Consider the following 17,760-nt stretch of genomic DNA (forward strand, 5'->3'; position numbering starts at 1 on the left):
AGATTAGGTTCTGGTTAAACAGTTTCTCCTGAGGGCAGACCTTGCTAAGAAGAAGAGATGCTCTGGTGTATTCAAAATCCCTACTTTTCCCCTTGCTCTGCCAGAAGCATGAGGGATTTTTCTCCAATATTCACTGTGAGAACCTGACAAACCTCCTGGAGGTAAAACTGACAAAAGTGTAGGACCCTCCCATATGACTGGGCCTTCCTGGAGTTTTTGATTCTCAGACTTGTCCACACTGAGCCTCCAGCAATTCACCAATTAGACTTTAGGTTTTCCAACCTTTGCACTGGTTCCTGAGAAGGTTTCTGCTCTGGTAAGTTGTGGTTCTTTGTATAGGCCTGTCTGCATCTCCAATTTGGGGGCAGCAGTTTGTACTGTGACCTCACTTCTCTGATGGATCCAAGAAGAGTTTTTGATTTTTCAGTTTTCTCAGCTTCTTACTTGTTGTTAGGATGCAGTGATGACTCCCAAATTCCTTACACGCCAGACCAGAAACAGAAGTTAGTAGTCATCTTTTGACCATAAGGATGAGAGCCACACATTAAGGATGACAGAGCAGGAAAATAAAAGGAGGCTGGTCACTGATGATGTCTTTGACTTGTTGCCCTTGGATTGCTTTCCTTGGGACTTCTTGTTATTTGGAAAATAAAAATACTCCTCTCTTTGGTTAAGCCACTATAGTTTGGTTTTCATTACATGTAGCTGAACGCTATCACAACTGATACATACTTTTGGCCATGTCACTCCTCACTGATATTCCTAATTAAAGGGTGGGCAGAAAAATTAGAGATCATATTATATATGTGGTCATGTGTGACTGAACAACATTTTGGTCAATGATGTACCACATATATAACAGTGGTACCATAAGATTAGTACCATATAACCTAGGTGCGTAGTATGCTATACCATCTAGGTTTGTGCAAGCACACTCTATGATGTTTAGACCATGATGAAATCGCCTAATGACACATTTCTCAGAATGTACCCCTGTTGTTAAGTGATGTAGACCGTGTATATATATGTGTGTGTGTCTCTGAGTGTGTGTATGCATGTGTTTAATTTGTTCCAACTTGTGATTTATAAAGAATTGTTTTAAACAATAAAATCCACAGAAAATAATGCCATTTAGTCCTCCCTTTACCAAATAATGTGGGGTTTTTCCCGTTGCTTTGAGTCCAGAATGTGTCATTTTCTTCTAATCCTAGAAATTTCCAGGATATATCAGGCTGAGGACATCACATCATCATAAGAATCACAGCTTCTCTTACAGAGGCCAGAGCTGACTCCAACAGATTCAATTATCCTTTGTCTACAATACTATACTGTCTGCATATTATAACAGAAGATGATCTTAGATTTCCTCAAGAAATGAAACATTGTTAGGAACAGAAAATTGACTACAGGCTACCAGTTCTTTCATGAAATAAGTAGAATACAAAAAAAAAAAAAGAATTATAAGAAAACAAGGTACCATACATTTTATAATCATCTAGCATCCGCAAGCACAAAGACGTTTTCTAAAATAGAAAGCAACATGAGGCAGCCCTGATGACCGACTGGTTAAAGTTCAGCGCTCTCCACTTCAGCAGCCTGGGTTCAGCTCCCGGTTGTGGAACCACACCACTCATCTGTCAGTAGCCATGCTATGGTGGCGGCTCACATAGAAGAATGAGAAGGACTTATAACTATGTACGAGGGCTCTGTGGAAGAAAAAATAAATAGAAAGCAACATAATATACTATTTCAAAATGAGCTATCAGGTATGCAGAAAATGAAAATGAACACAAACTGGGTAAGTCAAGGTTTAGAATTGAAATAAATACAAGATACTTCATGATTTTTAAAGTTCAGAATGACATATACATATTAAGTGGCTCTAGGTAAAGAATACTACTACATCACTAAAAGTGGAAGCTTTCAAATGCAGCAGACATTTAACATTGTTCTTTTTATTTTTTTTGAGGAAGATTAGCCCTGGGCTAACATCCGCCACCAATCCTCTTTTTCACTAAGGAAGATTGGCTCTGAGCTAACATCCGTGCCCATCTTCCTCTACTTTATATGTGGGACGCCTGCCACAGCATGGCTTGACAAGTGGTGCGTAGGTCTGTGCCCCAGATCCAAACCAGTGAACCCCAGGCCACCAAAGCAGAGCACACCAATTTAACCACTGTGCCACTGGGCTGGCCCCTTAACATTCCTTTCAACAGGAAAAAAAAAGTTTCTTTACTGGTGTTGTTTGGATATGGCACGATATGAAGCTGGCAAATACTTGCATATGAAAGGGAAAATCATTCATGGACAAGAGTACGGGGACTTTGACTTGTTCCCCACTCTCTCCCCAACACATAGAAGAGCGCATGGCACAAGAGTAGATGCATGATATAAAGATGCTGAATAAATAAATGAAGATTAGAATATTTCAGAAAGAATTGAGAAAGGTGATGGACAGATGGTAAAGAACTTGTTTAAAGTCAAAGAGGAGAAACCAAATCAATACTGAAGGCATCTGTTTTTCGTGTTTTGTCTGTTTGGTGTCCCCTTTCCCCTTCTTCCCATAATAGAACCCTGCCCTTCCTTTGAGGAACTGTTCCTCCTTCACTATTCATTTTATGTGATTCTTCTGGATTAAATCAATCCTATTACCCTTCTTCCCATGGCCAAGGGCTGGTGGGACCAGGACCCACGCTGAGCCAATCATTCCCTGAAATTTACACCTACTGAAGCAGAGAGACAAATCCTCTTTCTTTTTGGTGTTGCTAGCTGGGATGAGGATTGCCACAAGCTGTGTGTAACCAATACTGTCTTCTTCCAAAACATTAAGTAGGAGAGACTGAGTAGGGGACAAAGAGTGAAGCTGAAAGATGGAGACAAGAGTCTTCATGTCAGGATGCAGGGGTGCCTGAAGCTAGCTCCACTCCTGCCTTTCTCAGGTACACAAGCCAATACATTCAATCTTTTTTATTGTGGTAAAATATAAATAACACAACATCTACCATTTTAACCATGTTTAGATGTACAGTTCAGTGGCATTAAGTACATTCTCTCTGTTGTGCAAAAATTGTTTTCTACTTAAGCTATATTAAGGTTATTTTTGTCAATTGCAATAAAAAGATATGAGGTTTCTTCTTTTAATATTGTATTTTAGGAGTTCTATACATATTCTGAATACTAGTTCTTTATGAGATATATATTTTGAGAACATTTTCTCCCAATCTGTAGCTTACCTAATTCTTTTCTTTGCTGAGGAAGATTTGGCTTGAGCTAACATCTGTTGCCAATCTTCCTCTTTTTCACTTGGGGAAGATTCGCCCTGAGGTAACATCTGTGCTAATTTTCCTCTATTTTGCATGTGGGTTGCTGTCACAGCATGGCTGCTGATGAGTGGTATAGGTCCACACCCAGAAACCAAACCCAGGCCACTGAAATGGAGCATGCCAAACTTAACCACTAGGCCACAGGGTTGGCCCTCCCATCCTCAATTATTTTCTTAAAGCTATCTTTTGATGAGGAGAAGTTTTAATTTGATGACAACTAACTTATCAATTTTATCTTTTTGTGATTAATGCTTCCTCTATCCTAAGAAACCTTTTCCTATTCCCAAGTTGCAAAGATATTCTGGTTTGTTTTCTTCTAGAAGCTTTATGGATTTAGCTTTTTGTTTCAGTCTATGATCAATCTAAAATTAACTTTTAAATTAGGTGTGAAGTAGGGGTCAAGGTTGATTTCGTTTTTTTGCAGCCGAAGATTCACCGTGAGCCAATCTTCCTCAATTTTGTATGTGGGTCACCTCCACAGCATGGCTGATGAGTGCTGCAGGTTCACACCTGGGATCCAAACCTGTAAGCCAGGACCGCCAAAACAGAGCATGCCAAACTTAACCACGACACCACAGGGCCAGCCTCCAAGGTTGATTCCTTTCCCCCAGATGGATATTCAGTTGTTTCAACATCATATGTTGAAGAAACTTTACTTTCCTTATTGACTTGTTTTGGTGCTTTTGTTGAAAATCTAGTGACTCTAAATCTATTTCTGGGCTCTTTAATTTGTTCTACTTATCTATTTGTCTCTCCTAATGCTGTACAACACACAGTTTTGGTTGCTGTAGCTTTATAGTAAGTCTTGAAGTCAGGTAGTAAAAGTTCTCCAAATGTATTCTTCTACAAAAGATTTTAAACTAACTCATCAACTTATTAGATATTATTGTTCTATTGTTAGCTAATACTATCTACCTAATAGACATTATTAGATGTTATTATTATTAAGTGTATAACTGCAGACCTTAGAACTCAAAAAGAAGAATACGTGTTCTTTGTTGCTGCTGTTATTCACCTCAGCAATATTTCTTCCGTGTGAGCATGATAAAAGAGGCTTATGGCAGATATTTGTCATTTTGAGCTCTCAGCATCCAAATATCCTTCCTATTTTGCTTCCTTTGCCTGGAGTTCCAAATCCCCTTCCCCTGTCTTAACTCCTATTTATTCTTTAGTTCCAGGCTATGCTATAAAATGAAACCATTTACATTTGCATTAAAAATAAAATATTTAGGAATATGTTTAAGACTTGTAAGACCTCTACACTGAAAAATACATAACATTGCTGAGAGAAATTAAAGAAATTCTTTCAAAATAAAGAGAAATACCAGTCTCATGGATCGAAAAACTCAATATTATTAAAATGTCAATTACCCCAAATTGACCTAGAGATTTAACACAGTCCTAATTATAAACTCAGCAGGCTTTTTTTTTCGTAGAAATGAACAAGCTTATTCTAAAATTTATATGGAAATGCAAAGGACCTAGGAAACTCAAAGAATCTTGAAAAATAAGGACCTAGTTGGAGAACTTAGGCTCCCTGACTTCAAGACTTAGTATGCATAGCTGTTCCTTCCCCTAGGATCGCTTCCATCGCCCTCTCAGTCTGGGTTAACTGCCTCTCTTCCGTACTCTCATACTATTCTGGACTACTATCGTCAAAGCACTTATCACAGTATATTTCAATGATGTGTTATTTGTCTGTGCTCCTCACCCTATGTTTCATAAGGGTATGGACCAGAATCTCTTTTTTTTTACCACTGAATTTGCACCACCTAGAAGGATGCCTACACACACTAGACATGCAAGTATTTGCTACATTAAGTTGAACTTAAATAATTTATGTAAAAGAGTTAATATTTTAAAAGAAAACTCATAAAGGGCCATCTTTTGCCTGAGAACTATTTACACAGGTGGCCAGGACTAGTTTATTGGACTTCGTTTTAAAAGATATTAATAATACCATGACAGAACTAAAAAGATTACCAGCACGCAATTTCATTCATAAGAAATTAGTTCAATTCTTTGTGAATCAAATGTCCTAAACATTTATAGTATATTGCCCAGTAACTGTACTCCCAAGAAGTTAGATGTATGGAATACTGCAGAAGGCAAAGACAGCTTTAAGCACAAAGATGTTCATTGTTATTGTTATTTATTATGGAAAAAAAATGAAGACAAGCTAAGAATCTTACTAAAGGAGACACATTAAAAAAATAACATGGTAGATCAACTTGATGTAATATTTTACAGACACAAATTGATTATCAAACTAAAAGAATATAACGTTTCCCAAAATGGCAGACCAGGTTATTTGTATTAACATTAACGTTCCTGGTATAACTAAATAACAAAGCTGAAAAAAAATTTTTTAACCTTCTTTTTTAAATCACAGAGGAAAGGTGACAAGCCAGCAAGAAATTACCAGGCCATGAGTGAAGGGAAAATGTCATCCCAGAGAGGTAACTATGGAAAATGAGGCTTTTGCTCTCAAAGCATTGAACAATCCTGAAAATTCTGAACCTTACTTTTAAAACCCTTGTGGGCAAGAAAGACAGAAAACAAAGCCCAGGGTCTGCAAAAGGTTGAGAGTCTAATAGAAGAAACTTCTCATAATATGTTGAGACTCCACAATATGTTGGGATCTCATGCCCAGAGTGAGGGTGAAGAGAAAGGAATACCATACATGGACTTACTGCCTAAATAGGGTGACAAGAACAGGTGAAAAATTCAAGCCTTAAAGTAGTTGAATACCCAGGCATTTGGCAGAGGCAAATGCAAATCTTCTCTAAAGAAAAGTACTTTCATTGCAAGTCTAAATTTATTCCCACAAATATTTGTCAAATATAATGTCCAACACACACACACAAGCACAAGGCTCACAAAGAAACTAGAGTCTATGAGCAAGAACTATCAAAAACAATAGACAAGAGAAACCGATTCACAGAGATTTTGGATATTGAACAACTATGCTGACTATAGTTAAAGAAGGAAAAGACAAGTTTGAAGATCACTATAGAGAACAGGAAATCATAAAAAGAGCTATGGCAAATTTGCAAAAGAATCTAAAAGAATTCTAGAAATAACAAATATAACAACTGACATTAAAACTCCAAAGATTCTGGTGAACACACGAGGCACTAGGAGGGTGGCATGCCCTCAGAGGGCATGGAAGCTCCATACCACTTCATCCCTCCATACTTTGGCTTATGCATCTCTTCCATTTGGCTGTCCCTGAGTTGGAGGAGAAGGCCATCTGAAGACAGAGGCAGAGGTTGGAATTATGCAGCCACAAGCTAAGGAACACTTAGATCCACCAGAAGCTTCAAGTGGCAAGGAAGGATTCTCCTTTGGAGACTTCAGAGGGAGCATGGCTCTACGGACACCTCAACCGGGACTTCCGGCCTCCAAACTCTGAGATAATAAATTTCTACTGTTTTAAGCCAAAAACAAACAAACAAAAAACCTAAAGGTCAGATCCCCACTCTGAAGAGATGGCTCTCAGCCTCAGCTGCACATTGGAAACACCTGGGAGAGCTTAAAAGAGAAATAAGCCAAAAAAAAAAAAAAAAACACCACTGATTATAAAGGAATACCATGTTTATTGTATACCAACAAATTAGATAACCTTGATGAAATGGACAAATTCCTACTAAGAGACAAACTACTGAAAGTGACTCAAGAAGAAATAGACAAATGAATAGAACTATAACAAGTGAAGAGATTGAGTTAATAATCAGAAAACTACCCACAAAGCCCAGACCCAGATGGCTTCACCACTGAATTCTACTAAAAATTTAAGGAAGAATTAATGACAATTCTTCACAAACTCTTGCAAAAATTAGAAGAGGAGAGAGCACTTCTCAACTCATTTTATGAGGCCTGTATTACTCTGATCATCACAAGAAAAGAAAACTACAGACCAATACCTATTACGAATATGGACAAATTAATCCTCAAGAAAATACTAGCAAACTAAATGCAGCAACACATAAAAATAATGAAATACATAAAAATTAACTCAAAAGGGATCAACAACCTAAATGTAAGAGGTAGAACTATAAAATTCTTACAAGAAAACAAAGGGTAAATCTCCATGACCTTAGATTTGGCAAAAGATTCTCAGATATGACACCAAAAGTAAGAGCAACAAAAAAACCCCAGACTTCCTCAAAACTAAAAACTTTTGTGCTCCAAATGGTATCATCAAGAATGTGAAAAGAGAACCCACAGAATAAGGGGAAATATTTGAAAATCATATCTAATGTGTATCAGGGACTTATATCCACAAATATAAAGAAATCTTACAACTCAATAATAAAAAAACCCCACAGTTTAAAGAACGGGCAAAGGATGTGAATAGATAGTTCTCCAAGAATGATATACAAATGGCCAATAAGCACATGAAAAGATGCTCAATATCATTAGTCATTAAGGAAATACCAATCTAAACCACAATGAGATATCACTTCACCCTCACAAAAATGACTAGAATTGAAAAGTGAGATAATAACAAGTGTTGGAAAATCTGTGGAGAAATTGGAACCCTCATACACTGCTGGTGGGAATATCAGTGGTACAGCCACTTTGGAAACCAGTCTGGCAGTTCCTCAAATGATTAAACATAGAGTTAACACCTAATACAGCAAATCCACTCTTAGGTATATATCTAAGAGGAATGAAAACATATTCCATACAAAACCTGTACATGAATGTTTATAGCAGCATTATTCATAACAGCCAAAAGGCAGAAACAACCCAAGTGTCCATCAATGGACAAACAGATGAACAAAATGTAGTATACCCACACACATGAATATTATTCAAGTATAAAAAGGAACGAAATATTCATAAACGCTACAACATGGATATGGATGAATCTTGAAAATATTACGCTAAGTGAAAGAAGCTAGTCACCAAAGACCACATATTATAAGATTCCACTTATATGAAATGTTCAGAACAGGGAAATCCATAGAGATAGAAAGCAGATTACTGGTTTCTTAGGCCTGGGAGTGGGAGATATGGCAACAGGGGACTGATAGCTAAGGCATACAAGATTTCTTTTTTGAGGTGATGAAAATGTTTTAAAATTGACTGTGGTGATGTTTGCACATATCTGTGACTATAACAAAAAACCAATGAATTGTATATATTAAATGGGTGAGTTCTTTGGTATGTGAATTATAGCTCAATAAAGCTGTTTAATAAAATGTAATGAGGCACTCACTCTCAGGCACCAATCCTGCACTTCCACAAACCTGAAAGGGAGTGCCTCTAGATAGAAAGGGAGTACCTAGGTTCTTTGCCTCGCTTCACCCTAATCCCAAGTGTGCTCTGCATTCTTTCCCCCTTACACAAAAACAGCCACTTTTTATTTGTTGTTATATCCCCTTCCCTCAGCAGAGGTTTTATGTAAGAGGGCTAAAAGTAGAAAGTTGCTTGAAAGATACTCAACTTCCTTGCCTGACTTTTTTTTTTTTTAATACAGAGTTCACTAGAGTTTATGCAAGCATCTTTGTGAGCAACAAGAAAATACTTCCCTTTTCAGAGTAATCACATAGCAGATTGATAGATTTCCTCAAAATTTAGAGTCTTAAAATAGGAGAGCAATGACAGAGAGAGGTCCTGAGCCCTGCCTGGTGGCAGCACTTCAAGGAACTGGCAAGATTTTAGAGGGGATGGCCATGAGGCTTTGGGGTTCACAGCCTCAAACAAGTTTCCTGGCCATAGCTTATGAATAGGATGCAAGGACAAAGCTGTCAGTTTTCCAGAGACCACTACAACTCCGGACAATACAGATGTTAGCAGAAACCTTGGTGAACTACAGCTATCGACTCTTTCTGTTTCCCCAGCACCATATAACGCCTGGGTGGAGAGGGGAGCCCCTGATATTGATGAAAATTTAATTTCTCACTACCCTGGTAGAATGAATCTCTTAATGAGATTTTTTAAAACAATAAAGAAATGGATATTTCTTATACACTTGAGGTTTTTCTTTTACATTTTTATTTAAATTTCATTTGGAAATAATTTCAATGAAGTTGCAAAAATTAAAATAGTGCAAAGAATGTCCATCTTTCATTTACCCAGATTCACCTATTGTTAAAATTAACCCCATATGCTTTATTATTTGTTTTTTTCTAACTATATGTTTGTATTATGTTTATATTATATAAACACACAGTATTTTTCTGAACCATTTGAGGGTAAGTTACATATATCATGATCCTAAAATATATATGTATATGGACCAAGAGAGATACTCTCTTTCATAACCACAGTTAGGGTTGCCAGATTTAGCAAATTAAAATACAGAATACCCTGGGCAAATTCCACCAGAAATTAAAGCTTCTGAGCTTTCCTTGACTAGGAAAACTAATACACTCCCTCTTCTGGACACACTTAGACACCGTTCCTGGATTTGATGAGTTCTGGTCTCCTTGGTTACCCTTCAATTCCTAAGCAATAAGTCAAAGACACTAGGCAAGATTTCTGGTAATCAGCTTATATCTGTCACGATCTTGCTGATAAAAGTGAGGGCTCGTTGACTCTGGCATTGAATTAAAACTTGTATTTCTGTCTTTTATACTTGCCCTACATAATTCCATCTCTTGAAACTTCTTTTATTTAGTAGCGTTTCTCAGAATTCAATGAACTTGAATAAGAATTCCTATAAAAACCACTTCTTATCAAATTAAAATGCATATAAATCAGCACTGGCTCTTGTTAAAATGTAGATTCTGAATCAGTATAATTGGGATGGGGCCTGAAATTTTGTATTTCTTAATAAGCTCCCAGAGGATGCAAATACACTAGTCCTCCTATCATACTTTGAGTAGCAAGTTTATAGTCACCTATGTCACAATCAATAGGTGTTTGTTAAATATGTAGGCACCTTGGCCCTAGCTCGATAACCTGACTCAGAATCTCGGGGGCAGCATCCAAGAATATACATTTTAAACAAACTCCTAGGGAGATTTGAGAACCAATGGTCTATGGGTTTGAAACGCCCTCTACCTTTTTCTGTATTTATTAATTTTTGTCCCTCAAAGCCCAGTGCTGGTCCCTCCTGCTACTTGTTTTTATTGACCACCTCAGACTGTGAATTCTTTAACAGCTGTCTGCAGCAAGCATTTACTGTTTATCACTGGCTATCTTTGCTCGCACATATCCTGTTCCCAGACAGATTTTACTCTTTGAAACGAACAATTATGTTACATACTTTCTTGTAGCCTCAACTCCTAGCATAATGCTCAGCACAGAGTAAAAGTTTAATGTTTGTCATGGACAACAATGGTGATGATAGTGAACGATGAATTTCTCTCCAGGACATATGGTTGTTTCCCAGGCCTTCTGTGATTAACAGAACCTGCTGACTCCACAGAGGAAACACGTAACTGCTTAGCTAAATCTCTAACTCCCAACTAGGCGCGTTATTTTTCAGGAATTGGCTCTACGATCATGTTGTACCTTGGGAGTCTGAATTTTATTATGGTAAATGGCACTTTAAAGGAAAGAAAGTAATACTTTGAATTTATTATGTCTTTTATCTGTGAACCTCAAAACACTCTAAAGCCATTTATTAAGTTATTGTAGCCAAGGTGTAAATATTATTACATCCTCCTTACAAAAAAGCTGACTAGGGAAAGAGTTGTAAGATACTTGGTCAAAAATCATAGAGCCATTGCAAGAAGGCCAAACCAAGAAAGTCAGGAGCAAAGAGCGAGAGGTAAGCACTTCTCAGCATCTCCCACACCTCAGGTTGTGTGACTTGAAAGGTGAACGTTCCATAGAAGAGAGGAGGCCAAACGAACAAGAAATTTAAAATTATTCCAATAATCTTTCTTCTTCCCACGTATCCCTGTCACCATTGCTCTTTGTCTCTCTTTTGATGCTTACGCGTCTCCACTTACGTTAGGGTTAAAAGGTGACCCATCTTCCCTCCTTCACAACTTGTTCTCTCTACCTCCTCATCCACTGCAGCAGCACAGCAAGAAGTGCCAGCGGAGGAGATCTGAAAGGAGGCTGGAATGCTGGCTCCATCACTCAGGAATTCCTTCTCTTTGAAAAAGTCGGTTCACTGTGAGGGGCAGTTTCCTCTTTGTGTGTAAAATGGGGATGGATCACGCCCACCTACCTCGCAGGATGGTTGAAGCGATAGAATGCGATTCGTAAACTGTAAAGCACTAAATGGATACCAGTTGTCCCCTCACTGTATCAGTCCTTGTTTAATTTAATTTAAGTGCAGGGCCACATTGCGTACATAACAGTGACAGGGCGTGCCCGTAAGAAACAGCCTCGAGGGAGATCTTTCTCCTTTGAGGAAAGGGAGAGCGCGGAGGTGCTGGGAGTAGTAGTCTTTACGGCAGTCTCCGCAGACCTGGGGGAAAGAAAAGAACTACAATTCCCGTGAGGCCGTGCGGGGACAGCCCCGCGCACCCTCCCGCCAGGCGCGTTCCCCTAGGCGAAATGGGAGGGCGACCAGCGCGCGCGCCGGGGATCCGCTGAGCGAGCGCTGAGGCGCGGGGCTCGTGGTGGTTGTGGCAACTGATCGAGAAAAGGAGACACGTGGGAATGTGTGGGGGTTGAAACAAAAGACGTGTGGCAAAAGGCAAATTAAAAAATAAAAACAGCCGTGTTCCAATCCCTCGCCACCCGGGCGGATCCTAACTCGCGCTACCGCAGGAGGTCGGGAGCGCGCTCCCGGGCTCGCGCCTCAGGCCCCCGGGGCTCAAACCAGCTGGGGCGGGGCCGGCGGCGCGGGGGGCGGGGCCTGAGGCGGCGTGTGTGCGGCGGCGGCGGCGGCCAGATCCAGACATCTGGGACTGTTGTTGTTCTTTCGCGGCGAGACCGCTCCGGTCCGCTCGCCCAGAGGGAAACCGGGAGCTGGTCTGGTGGGGAGCGGGTGGCCGCATCCCCCGTCTCTCCTGCTTCCCCAGAGCCGCGGCGGCAGCTGGCGCAAACATCCTGAGGTTGGTCTCCGATGCCCTTCAGTGAGGAGCGGGCGTCGGGACCCTGGTGAGCGCACCTCAGGCCCTCCCCCGCAACTCGGTGTCTTCGTCGCCCCCCAGGCGCGCACACCCCAGTCTGGCTGCCATGTCTGAAAACGCAGAGGGAGACCTGAACTCCAACCTGCTGCATTCCCCCTACCACACCGGGGACCCTCAGCTAGACACGGCCATCGAGCAGTGGCTCCGTTGGGATAAGGTGGGTACCTGGTCTGCCCCGCCTCCGCCCCCTCCTCCCGCAAGCTCCCCTCGCCCCCCAGTCCGCCCTTCCCGTCCCCACCCGAGCTCGGCGGGCTGCAGAGAAGATGGTTCAGGCCGCGGGGCGGGGGCCAGCGGAGCCGGGCGTTGCCACCCACCTCTGCTCGGCTGCCTCCCTGGGACCGTCAGTGGCTTCCTTTTGCAGCGCGTGAAATTGCAACACCCCTCCTTCAAGTGCGTGTCATTTCTCTTTCTCAAAAAAAACAAAAAAAAACCATCATCGCAAGTTACACCCTTCATAGAACTATTTCCTTTCCCCTTTCTTCTCCCTTGGCTTCCTTCTCTGCAAACCTGTGTGTTTTTTGGCACCCTGCTTGGATGTTTCTGACCGCTGTCCGCTTTAGTTCTGGTCTGGTGTGTTTCCCCCTTCCGTCGCTAGGTAATCGCTGGTATTTTATCACTCCCTCCTGTTCTCCTGTATCACCTTTTCTCTTGAGAAAGGTAGAGGTTTTTCTGCCGCTTTCTTTCCCGTGCCGGGAGTTATTTTCTGGAAGTATCTTGTTCAAAAAATCGTGTTTTTCAGGTTTCATATGATGTCCCTGATACAGAATTGGTTTTGCTTTACCCATTCCTCCTCTATTCCCCCCACCCCCTCCAAGTTATTGCGGTGATTTCATCTTGTGCAGACATATGGGATGGATCTGTGAGAGCCAGAATTAAAATGCAGCTCTCTGACTTGTAAAAGAGGCCCCTGGTGGCTCCAACAGAGGAAGATGAGCCAAGCTTTTGCTTTGTCAAGTGCATTAAATGCATTTGTTGAAGTAGAGAAGGCAACATATTTAAAATGAAATTAATGATACTGAATTAAAGAATTAGTATGGTAGTAGGTGACATAACGTGCAATTTCCTAGAGGATTAGCTTTCTGAAAAAGCTTTATTTTCACTTTGTTCAGTCATTTATGCATTCAGCAAAAAATATTTTTTGAGTACTGGATAATGTTCCAGGGCCTGTTAGTCCCACAGAATACTAGTGGTGAGGAAGATTGCAAGGGTTCCTCCCCTCAACAAGCCTTAGTTAGCAGATAAGGAAAACCAACAAATAAGCAATTACAAGTTAGTATTACTTGGTCATATGTATCTTGAACATTCTAATTCTTCCTTTGGAGTCTAAACCAGTGCTTCTCAAATCTGCAAGTTCTTACAGATCACCTGGGCATCTTAAAATGCAGATTCTGGTTTAGGAGGCTTGGGGTGGAGCCTGAAATTCTGGCTCAGAATGAGCTCCCAAGTGATACTAATGCTGCTGGTCTGTGGACCACACTTTGAGTAACAAGACTCTAGAGTATTCTGATTGAGTTACTGAACTAGAGAATTATATAGTTACTTGTTGTGAAAGCATACAAAAAAAGTGAAGATTCAAGGATTGCTCTTCTGCTTTTAATCCATTAAGGAGGAGGAAACCTAATAGAAATAGGGGAGCTAAGGCTTAGCATACAGGAAAATGATATATACCACAAACTGACTATTTAAAGGTCTTCAGCAGGGAAAGTTAACTAAATTACAAGTGAATGTTATCCTTGTATGTTTAATATAATTAATCATTTTTGCTTAAAGCCATCAGCTTTCATTGGTATTGTCAGTAAATGAATGGTTGCACTTATGTCTCCCTAAATTGAAAGGAAGATTTATGAAATTCAAAGACACATGTAGAATTGCAACACAGTTTTTACTAGTGACTATTATGTATGTCAAAGCCTTTGGCCCTTCAACAATAGAAGTTTGTTTTTCATTGCCATGGATGAGATCTTTTGTTCTCTTTAGGTGCCAGTTTTGACTATTCTTTTCCAAACGAGTCTCTTGATTGATTTTTTTTAAAAAGATTGGTTGAATGAATTAATATTTATTAATTGTCTATGCTGTGCCTAGATATTGTTGGGATATACTGAAATATAACAAGACTATAAAATACGTATACACCCAAAAAGACAATGCTAAGATAGCATTGGTAGTAATTAAATAGTTTAGAGGCAGTTTTTATAAGAGTTTGAAAGAGTGACCTGTGGACTGGAATGGTCACGGAAGACTTTATAAGAAGACAAGATACAAGTAAAAAGAATGAGGAGAGCCTTCATTGAAAGTGGAAGAGAAATTCTTAATTTTTATGTAAAATGTCCTCAATATACAAAGCACTGTCTGAAAACCTGTGGGAAATACAAAGATGAAATAGATATGGATCATATCTTCAAAGAACATAGAAGGGCGAAAATAAAACAAAAGCTCACAGGTGTAATATAAAGAACAAGTAATAAGTGCCCTTAACAGAGGGATAGATTTAAGTAATCTTAATAATTATTTAATAAAAATAATAAATACTTAATTGATTCTTCTCTTAATGGGAGAATATACTTTTAGTTGGTAGATAAAGGTGTAGCGACTGCAGATTCATGGTGTAGGTAAGCTAGGCTGTGTCCCAGGGCACTGAAATGTAGAGTGCAGAAATGTGGAATAATAGATCAGACTTACAGCGTTTATTGCGTTACACATTGACAGCATATGTAGCCTTTTAACGTAGAGAAACTGAGTTTAGTACCTGATTAATACTTATTTAGTGAAAAAAGGAACCTATCAAATGGTGCTGATTCTTAATGACTCTGGTGAGGCACATAAGAAGTTATAAATTGATGTGAGGGCAATTTGCTACTTGCCTAGGTCACCAAAATGGCTAGTTTTACCCTTGGTGGAGTGGTATACTTTGAAAAATCTTCGTGAAAAAAGTGTTGCTTGTGCTGAACTTTCAAAATTAGTTAGAATTTAGACTTGCCAACATTGAGAGGAAGACTATTTCAAGCAGAGATAGAAACTTTAATGTGTGTACTTAGAACATTTGTTTCTGCTATAGCTTAGAGAAATTGTTGGAAAGACATGTATAGACCAGGTCATAGAAGGGCTTTAGCTTGTCTTTAGTGGCCTTGAATAAGGTGTGTGTTAAATGTTAACAAGAAAATAGTGCAACAAGACAGGGTGTTTATTGGGGTTGTCCAGGATACCCCATGTAGTTTCTGTGGAGTGGCATTCTCTTGGCAAATTTACCATAGTCCAGGATCTGACCCTCTGGTTCCTTTGCCTTCAGAGGAATTTGTTAGTCTATCTTGTCTCAGGATGGACTCACCCTACTCAAGGTCATAGAAGCTGGTGGCAGAATTCAGGATGCTATTTTATTAATTTAGGTACAGATGTAATATAAGGGGATTTGTCTCTAGGCAGGGCATTTTCTAGATGAACCCTAAGGTGGGGTCAGAGAATCAGAAGATTTTTAGTGATCACAAAATCAAATCACAGGGAGTCAGATATATGGCATAAATGTTTAACAGCATCAGCCTGTAATAAGTAAATGCATCCATCTCCATGATGGGACTATCCTACCACTGGAACCCAGGAAGTCCGTGGATCAAGATGTTCCTCCTCCAGGCCATGCACCAATGACTCTTCTACATGCTCTCTCCCTTCTGTGCTCTAGGGCTGACTAAGGTTCCCACTTCCTTTCTAGTTCTTCCTTTCAGTGCTTTTGTGCATTCTATCAAATTACAGGCAAGTCTTGCTGGCCTAGAAGCCAGGTTCTCTTTAACATGACAACTATGTCCTGTATCTGATCTACTGTAAATGTTAACTTTTTGAAGGCAGTGTTATATTCAAGATATAAAGCACTGGCTAAAATTTGGGTGTGCGAATGTGTGGTTGGGGAGTAAGACGGGACACAGGGCAGAGCTGCTCAGCTAGCTTGTAGCAGCAGCAGCTCTATATTGACCAATAATGTAGAGGCAGGAATTGGCCATGGCACTTTGACATCTAGTGAGTAGAGCACTCTTGTCTCAGAATGTAGGTCTATGTTGAGAAAGAATAAAGTGTAAAGTTAAAGATAGCTTAAGTTAGGGTTATGAAATGCCGTGAAATAGAAATAAAAGACTTCAGTCTAATTCAGTGATTTTCAGACATCTAGCAGTGCAAGTTTTTCAAGCAAAATATAGCCCAGATTAAAAAAAGTGGTGAACAGATTCTCTTTGAAGTCATCATTGTGCGATGGAAAATATACCTATGAAGCACCTGTACCAGAGTGGTCTAATCACATTTTATTGTGTAGAGATCCAAAGAAGTTGTGGAAATTATCCATTTGTGGTACAGCCTGGACCAGAACTTGGATCTGCTACCTAGTTCAGTCCAATTTTTACAGTACTAGGCTATATTACATTTTTTTAATACTTTACTTAATTTGGTACTTAATCAATGAAGAGAACAGAATACATATGACTTTTGTAATTTTGGGAAATGTTAATACTTATTCCTTGAATTTGTGTAGTGTTTCAAACTTTATAAAATGATCTAAGTCTCATTTGATATTCACAGAAACCCTGCATGGTAGACAGGCAAGGTGATCGTTATCTCCATTTTTACAAGTAGAGAAACTTGGGCTCAGAAAAGGAAAATGACTTGCTCAAGGACATATGGCTTTTAAGTGGTAGGGTTGGGACTAGAATCTAGGTCATCTGACTTTTACTCTAATTTTATTATCACTGTACTAGACTCTATAACCTGAATATTTAGTAAATGTTAGTAACTTGTAAACCAAGTTTCAGGGACCTCACTGAAACCATATTATTGGCTCTTGTAAAAGCTGGAGTAGGATGTAACATTCTGCAGAATAAATTGTCATGGAATTTTTTTAAAGAGCTGAATATGCTGCTCAACAGCTGCTTTGTTCTCCTTGGCAACAATATTTCTCTAAGAAATTTAGTACATATAAATGAGAGTTTGGATTTATGTCCCTTTTTAGAAATAAAATTCATTTTTTTCTTTTTATTTCCAAATTTCTTAAATTTTTCCCTCAGTTTCCATCATTTTATTTTCAATTTATTTCAAAGAAATACATGCTTATGATAAAAATATAGTACAGAAAGGGATTATAATGGAAAGCAACGTTCCGTTCTAGGCAGAGTTCCTAATTGCCTCTTCTTATCCTTGATTTGCTCCTTAGAAGCCCTTTTTTTTTTTTTTTTTTTAAAGATTGGCGCCTGAGCTAACATCTGTTGCCAGTCTTCTTTTTTTTTCCTTCTTCTCCCCAAAGCCCCCCAGTACATAGTTGTATATTCTAGTTGTAGGTGCTTCTGGCTCTGCTATGTGGGACGCCGCCTCAACATGGCATGACGAGTGGTGCCATGTTGGCACCCAGGAGCGAA

At 39.5% G+C, this 17,760-nt stretch overlaps 1 protein-coding gene and 1 long non-coding RNA gene across 2 annotated transcripts in view; one reads left to right on the forward strand and one right to left on the reverse strand.

Moving 5' to 3' along the window:
* Nucleotides 1-1,458: 1,458 nt before the first annotated feature.
* LOC139041134 (uncharacterized) lies at nucleotides 1,459-11,430 on the reverse strand. Its single transcript, XR_011495823.1, has 2 exons — nucleotides 11,237-11,430; nucleotides 1,459-1,706 (listed from the first exon to the last, which is right to left on the reverse strand). It is a non-coding gene; the product is annotated as an uncharacterized lncRNA (long non-coding RNA).
* Nucleotides 11,431-12,085: 655 nt separating this feature from the next.
* The window catches only part of PGM2L1 (phosphoglucomutase 2 like 1), a 65,306-nt gene continuing 59,631 nt past the window's right edge, over nucleotides 12,086-17,760 (forward strand). The window contains exons 1-2 of the mRNA XM_044752496.2: nucleotides 12,086-12,295; nucleotides 12,395-12,530. Coding sequence (XP_044608431.2) covers nucleotides 12,420-12,530 — 111 coding nt within the window. The 5' untranslated portion in view covers nucleotides 12,086-12,295; nucleotides 12,395-12,419. The remainder of the gene's footprint in view (nucleotides 12,296-12,394; nucleotides 12,531-17,760) is intronic.

This window comes from Equus asinus, chromosome 20, assembly GCF_041296235.1.
Source record: "Equus asinus isolate D_3611 breed Donkey chromosome 20, EquAss-T2T_v2, whole genome shotgun sequence".
Lineage (NCBI taxonomy): Eukaryota > Metazoa > Chordata > Mammalia > Perissodactyla > Equidae > Equus > Equus asinus.